Source organism: Arabidopsis lyrata (assembly GCF_000004255.2).
Source record: "Arabidopsis lyrata subsp. lyrata unplaced genomic scaffold ARALYscaffold_4, whole genome shotgun sequence".
NCBI lineage: Eukaryota > Viridiplantae > Streptophyta > Magnoliopsida > Brassicales > Brassicaceae > Arabidopsis > Arabidopsis lyrata.
This window is the reverse complement of record NW_003302552.1, coordinates 16,148,677-16,155,882: the sequence shown is the minus strand read 5'-3', so window position 1 is coordinate 16,155,882 and position 7,206 is coordinate 16,148,677. Positions and strand designations below refer to the sequence as shown.

At 39.9% G+C, this 7,206-nt stretch overlaps 1 protein-coding gene across 1 annotated transcript in view; it reads left to right on the top strand.

Annotated features, from left to right (window-relative positions):
- Positions 1-5,290: 5,290 nt before the first annotated feature.
- LOC110229296 (protein trichome birefringence-like 37) overlaps positions 5,291-7,206 on the top strand; it is a 2,964-nt gene continuing 1,048 nt past the window's right edge. Inside the window, exons 1-4 of the mRNA XM_021029071.1 lie at positions 5,291-5,726; positions 5,805-5,976; positions 6,743-6,924; positions 7,038-7,196. Of these exons, the coding sequence (XP_020884730.1) occupies positions 5,377-5,726; positions 5,805-5,976; positions 6,743-6,924; positions 7,038-7,196 (863 nt within the window). The 5' untranslated portion in view covers positions 5,291-5,376. The remainder of the gene's footprint in view (positions 5,727-5,804; positions 5,977-6,742; positions 6,925-7,037; positions 7,197-7,206) is intronic.

Below are 7,206 nucleotides of genomic sequence, written 5' to 3'. Positions count from 1 at the left end.
GAAAAAGCTACGTGTTGGACAAAAAGAATAGATTATAGATCCTACGAAGGGCCAAACAGAATAGGAAAGTACATTTAAGAGATGAACTGGACCCAGCATTAAAAAAGCCTAGTATCATATGACCTATACGAAAGATTGAATGATTGATCTGGAAGAGATAAAATGGAGGGAAAATCATAATGGGGAATGATACTTGCTGCAAAATTACAGATATAGGGAAAATCAAGTTTGTGAACTATGACAACTCCATTGTCATACTAACAAAAGTAAGGTACTCACAAACTGCAAAGAGGAATCTGATCTCATTGGGACAGTTAGAGTCACAAGGTTGTTGGTTCCAAGGAAAGGATTCCAGATTGAGAGTTTTCTACAAAGGAAAAGAAGCTCTAGCAGGTGACTACAAGGAAACTCTCTATATTTTGGATGGGAAGCCAGTAGTAGAGCAGGCAAACTCAGCTGTCAAGGAAGGAGATAAAACTATGCTATGGCACAGTAGGCTGGGACACATGAGTGAAAAGGGCTTACAGCTTTTAGCTAAGAAAGAAATGTTAAAGACAGAAGATATAGCAGAGCTAAAAGACTGTGAACACTGTGTTCTTGGCAAGTTTCATAAGTTATCTTACAAAACAGGAAAACATACTTCAACAGAAAAACTGGAGTATGTACATTCTGACTTATGGGGATCTCCTAATGTCACTCCAAGTCTGTCAAGGTGCCAGTACTACATTTCTTTTGTAGACGACTACTCAAGAAAGGTATGGGTATACTTCTTAAGAACCAAAGATGAAGCTTTCAGTAAGTTTGTTGAATGGAAGGCTTTTGTGGAAAATCAAAGTGGTAAGAAGCTGAAGACTCTGAGAACAGATAATGGTTTGGAATACTGTAACAAGGTATTTGATGATCATTGCAAGGTTAATGGAATCATGAGGCACAAAACTTGCCCCTACACTCCACAACAGAATGGCGTTGCTGAAAGGCTAAACAGAACAGTTCTGGAGAAAGTAAGAAGTCTTCTGAGTGAGACAGGACTAGGAGAGGTTTTCTGGGCAGAAGCAACCTCAACTGTGGTGTACATGATCAATAGAACACCATCCACACCTCTGAATTTTGAAGTTCCTGAACAAATTTGGACAGGTTCAAAACCTAACTATGAGCACATGAAGAAATTTGGATGTTTGGTGTATTATCATGCAGACCAGGGAAAATTGAAGCCAAGAGCTAAGAAAGGGATTTTCATGGGGTATCCACAGGGGGTTAAAGGTTACAGAATTTGGAGTTGTGAAGACAAGAAATGTGTAATCAGTCGTGATGTCACATTTAGAGAAGACATTCTCTACAAGGATCTGGTAAAGGAATCTATTTCAAAAGGGAAAGAGAAGATAGATATCATAATACCAAAAAATAGTCACTTAAATGTGGAAACAGGAGAACAGGGTGAGTCCTCAGCCGGAGGTGGAGCTTCTCAGAACTTAGAAACTGGGGAAAGCTCAGAACAGGAAACTGATTCAAGGGAATCACCTACAGGTTTGAGAGATTATCTCTTAACTAGAGATAGAGCAAGAAGAACTATCAAACCACCAAGTAGATTCGATGACAGTGATGTTGCTGCATATGCACTAACTATGGCTGAATTGGTAGAGGTTGAAGAACCATGGAACTATCAAGAAGCAATAAACAGTGTTGATAAACTGAAATGGAAAGGTGCTACTGATGAGGAAATGGCTTCACATGAGAAGAATCAGACTTGGAAACTAATTGAGAGACCTGAAGAACATAAAGTTATTGGTTGCAAATGGGTATTCAAGTTGAAACCAGGGATTCAAGGGGTTGAAGAACCAAGATTTAAGGCCAGGTTGGTTGCAAAAGGCTATGCTCAAGTGGAAGGGATAGACTACAATGAAGTGTTCTCACCAGTGGTGAAACACACCACTATAAGGTTAATGCTATCAATGGTTGTGGAGTTGGATCTTGAACTAGAGCAGCTAGATGTGAAAACAGCCTTCTTGCATGGAAATCTTGAAGAAAGGATACTCATGGAGCAGCCTGAAGGTTATGCACAAGGCAACAAGGTTTGTCTACTACAAAAATCCCTATATGGCCTTAAACAGTCTCCAAGGCAGTGGAACTTAAGGTTTGATAAGTTCATGAAGACTCAGAAGTTCATGAGGAGTGATTATGATTCATGCGTGTATTTCAAGTGTTATGATGAGGGGAAGTATGTTTATCTACTGTTATATGTAGATGACATGTTAGTGGCTGCAAAGGATCTGGAAGAGGTTGAGAAGGTTAAGAGGATTCTAAGCACAGAGTTTGAGATGAAAGATTTGGGACCAGCAAGAAGGATTCTAGGGATGGACATTATCAGAGACAGAACTAATGGTACCTTAATTCTATCCCAAGAAGCCTACATTGATAAAATTCTGAGGAATTTTGGTATCACTGATGCTAAGCCGGTTCAAACACCAATTGGGTGTCATTTCAAACTAAGGAGTACCAAGGAAGATGAAAAAGCTGAGACAGAATCTGAAATGAGAAACATACCTTACTCAAGCGCAGTCGGAAGCCTTATGTACGCGATGGTAGGGTCGCGACCAGACATTGCTCATGCAGTAGGGTTGGTGAGCCGCTATATGAGTTCTCCTAACAAGGAACATTGGAATGCAGTTAATTGGGTATTAAGATACCTAAAAGGAAGTTCGAAGTGTCACCTTACCTTCAAGAAGGCTGACAAGTTCGAGATAAAGGGATTCTGCGACAGTGATTATGCAGCTGACCTTGATCGGAGAAGATCAATCACTGGCTATGTTTTCCAAGTCGGAGGAAACACGGTGAACTGGAGATCGGGACTGCAACACATAGTCGCAGTATCATCAACAGAAGCTGAATACATGGCTCTAGCAGAAGCAACCAAGGAAGCTCTATGGTTAAAGAGAATTACCAGTGAGCTAGGGTTTGAGCAGAAGACAGTCGAGATCTTCTGTGACTCGCAAAGCGCCATTTGTTTGGCTAAGAACAGTGTCTTCCACGAAAGGACGAAGCACATCCAGATCCGTTACCACTTCATCAGAGATGTGATAGCAGAAGGAGATCTGGTCCTAACTAAGATCGATACAAGCATCAATCCAGCTGACCTCCTCACTAAACCACTACCAGTGAAGAAATTTGAGGATGGGCGTAGCGATCTAAGAGTGCTTAGACACTGACACTAGCTCGGAAGTGAGCTAGGGTTCCGACAGAACAATCGAAACAGACGGAGAAGACAAGGAGGACTTTCGGTTTTCTCGGGTATACGTCGGAATCAGGATCGAGGTGGAGTTTGTGAGGTTTCGATCCGGTATTCCTCCTGATGGGCTAGTAAGAAACTGTAGTTGGGCCTGCGAATCTCTACTAAGGCCCAGGAAGACTGCAGTGTTTGTCAAAGCCCATGAATCTCAGTCAACACTCTTGCTTTTGTCTTCATGTGTGTACGGGTGCAACGGCTACACAATAATAAGGTTTGTTACGCCTAGGTTTGATGCGTGAGCTGTCAAGGGGAGCGTGTCAGAGGTGTATAAAAGGGTAAGCAAAGAGTAAAGACAAAGATAGAGAGAGCGTGAGTAGCAAGCGGAAAGGTCTAGAGAGTCAAGAGAGATTTGAGAGAGCTTATCTCGGTTTATTGATCTCTGTTTGTTGAGTCTTTCTGGTTTCTTGTACTCGGTGTTGAAACGCTTAATAAGATACCTTGTGAGCTGGTCAGTAAGCTCACCAAGACGTACCTTGGTCACCTTGACCTTGGGAACTTGTAAATCTTGTGTCGCCTCTGTTCTTCCTCTGTTCTCTCTTCTCTTCTCCTCTGTTTCTTCTTCTGCAACAAAACACAAACAAAGCAAACAGAACCTGACAAAGTATTTAGCCAAAAGAGTGAGAAGAACCAACATAAGCAAAAGAGACAGTATTAAAATAGGAGACAAGGGATCTAATATCGTGAAGTAGGCCCACAAGCTCGTTAACTACTGCATCACTCTGGAGGAGATCGATAAGGGATTTTGAATCTGATTTCAGGTGGACATCTGAGAAGCCTCGAGAAAGAGCATCCTTTAGCGCTGCAACAACTGCTAGGGCTTCTCCCGTAAGGGCTGATGGCACAAAGGTAGCAAAAGCAGAGCCTTTGAAAACAGGGGATCCACTAGTATTTCTACCAATCCATCCCAAGCCACAGTGGCGGTTGCCTTCGCTCCAAGCTGCATCAGTTTCCAATAAAAGCGATCCTTCAGCTAGGGCAACCTCTCGGACCGTCGACGTGGTACTTGGAACAAAGGGGATCAAACCAAGGGGGCTCTCCACTTGAGCCGCTTGCCAGCTCCTTGCTTCCTGAATTGATTTGAGCAGGATTTCTTCTTTCGAGGAGTGGCGGTCTTCAAATAGAAGCTGGTTTCTGGCGGTCCACAAGTTCCATAGTATCCATGGGTAGATAGGTGAAACAGTAAGGCCTGTGGGAGGCATATTCTTACAGCCTTTTAGAGTAGAGAGAAGTAGCTTAGTCGAGGCCAACTGAGCACTCTTGATTTAAAAGATATAAATTAAATGAACAAATCGCGTAGAAGCATGTGAAAATTGATTGGAAATGATTTAAGATATCCCTCGTGACAAGTATAGCAATAGACGAATGTCCCACTAACACCATTGATTCATCCACGGGAGCCCCACGAAAACACACCTAAAATGATAATGTGGATGACTTGAAGGATTCTTTTTTGCTTTCAATAGTTATTACCAGAATTAATGTGACATCAAATTGTGGCAATAATCACTATACAATATATACCCAAATAAGTTCTTATTTTTTTTCTTTATCATGATCTCTATCATTTGGTAGGCGGTTAACAGCTCGATTGTAGACATTACAGATCACAACTCACGTAAGCTGCATATTCCCAAGAATGTCCAATTTCTTTTACTGTTCCTTTTAGGAATTTTAGCGTCATGCATGTAGACATATATGAGACATTTCGTTAACGTATAAAAATTGAGGATTTAACTTTTTTAATAAAAAAAAATTGGGATTTAAAAATAAGTTCGACATTTCCTAAACAATTGTTATTTAGTGACAGAAAATTTGGCTACTAATAAAAAAAATTGTTGAGCGAAAGAGTAGCTAAATAATAATTTGTGAACGAATTGAAATATTCTTAGATTTCCTAATGAATGGTGGATCTTTTTGAGAAAAATTGACCCATAAGGCCAAGAATCTCTTCACACTACTTTACCTATGTATATACTACACATATAAGTATGTGCGTGTGTGTATATAAACTCGAATCCATCACAAAGCCTATCCAAGAAAAGAAAAAAAAAAAAAAAAAAAAAAAAAAACCCAACATCTTTTGTCTTTGGAAGATGGGTTTCAAACATGTCTCTCTTTTCCTTCTTCTTTCGCTTCTCATACTCACAATCTTGTCCGGAGCCGACCAAGCTTTGGCTACTGACAAGAAACAGCATGTAAGCCAACGTAACAAAACGGCGTTGGCCGCCGCCGGAGGAGGAGGAAAAGAGGTGTTGAAAGGGAGGAAGCAGACGAGTGGTTGTAACCTGTTCCAAGGGAGATGGGTTTTCGATGCTTCTTACCCTTTCTACGATTCATCCACGTGCCCTTTCATTGACGGTGAGTTCGACTGTCTCAAATTCGGTCGACCAGACAAACAGTTCCTCAAGTACTCTTGGCTGCCTGATTCATGTACCGTCCCAAGGTATGTAACATCAACATTTACATAGATACATTTCAACATGATGATGTAACTTGTTATGTATATAAAATGTAAACGAAGGTTTGATGGGGAAGCGTTTCTGAAGAAATGGAGAGGGAAACGAGTGATGTTCGTGGGTGACTCACTGAGTCTAAACATGTGGGAATCGTTGGGATGTATGATATATTCGTCGGTTCCAAACACTAAGACCACTTTTCTCAAGCGTACCCCACTCTCGTCTCTCACTTTCCAGGTCTGTCTCTTTCCTTTTACCTTATTATAATTTAACATGCGTCTTTAGATAAAAACAAAATCTAATAATTCATCATCACGAGGACGACTTGTCATTTTGTGGAATCGAGTTTGTCACGGGCTATTTTTAAAGGAAGCCTTGTCGAATTTTGCTTTTGATTTTCTGGCGAGAAAAAAAAAAGGAAAGATTTTCAATGTAAAGTTGTTTTTGTGAATTAAAAAAAAAAAAAGGTGTTTTGCGAAAATGCTTGACATCCAAGGTATTATGATTTTGTCTGCCTGATGAGTGATGGCCTTCTTTTTCTTTATTTAAAAAAAATATATTTGATCATTTATTAATTTATTTTAAATATAATATAATAATATTGGCCATGGAGGAAGAACAAGGTATTTTACCAATGAAATTGATGTGTAATATCTATCAGCCGATATCAGCTTTGACTTAGTATTTTGGACATTTCTCTCGTGCCATTGTTAAAAAATAAGTAATTTAGAAATAAATGAATTATCACAATTAATACGTAAACAACAAAGATCCACTGGAAAGAAACAAAAAGAAGAGAACATAGCAGGAAAAGGATGTAGGAGACCTGACAGCTAATGACAACCAACTTGTTTTCTTCATTTTATTTTATTTTTAAATCTAGAGAACATGTTACCTTTTTTTTTTTTAATTGGTTTTCACGTTCTTTATAAAGTTACCTCTGTATTGGGGTTTTATTAAGAAAAATACTCAATTTCTATCTTTTAAATCCCTAATTTATCAGGAATATGACGTCACACTATTCCTGTACCGAACACCATACCTAGTGGACATCTCCAAAGAAAGTGTAGGGCGTGTGCTTAACCTTGGAGCCATCGAAGATGGTGCTGATGCTTGGAAAAACATGGACCTCCTCGTCTTTAATTCCTGGCACTGGTGGACTCACACAGGAGTACAGTCCCAAGGGTCCGTACTATATTATTATTACACTTAGAGCTATCACCATATATTGTTGGGATTAAGACATGCTCACTTAACCAAACTCATCTTCTGTTCTTCTATTGTTGTTGTTTTTTCAGGTGGGATTTTATAAGAGATGGGTCTTCATTAACAAGAGACATGGACCGTCTTGATGCTTTTAACAAAGGACTCACCACTTGGGGTCAATGGATTGATCAAAATGTTAACATTTCGCAAACCCGAGTTTTCTTCCAAGGCATTTCTCCCACTCAAACGATGCTACTAGGA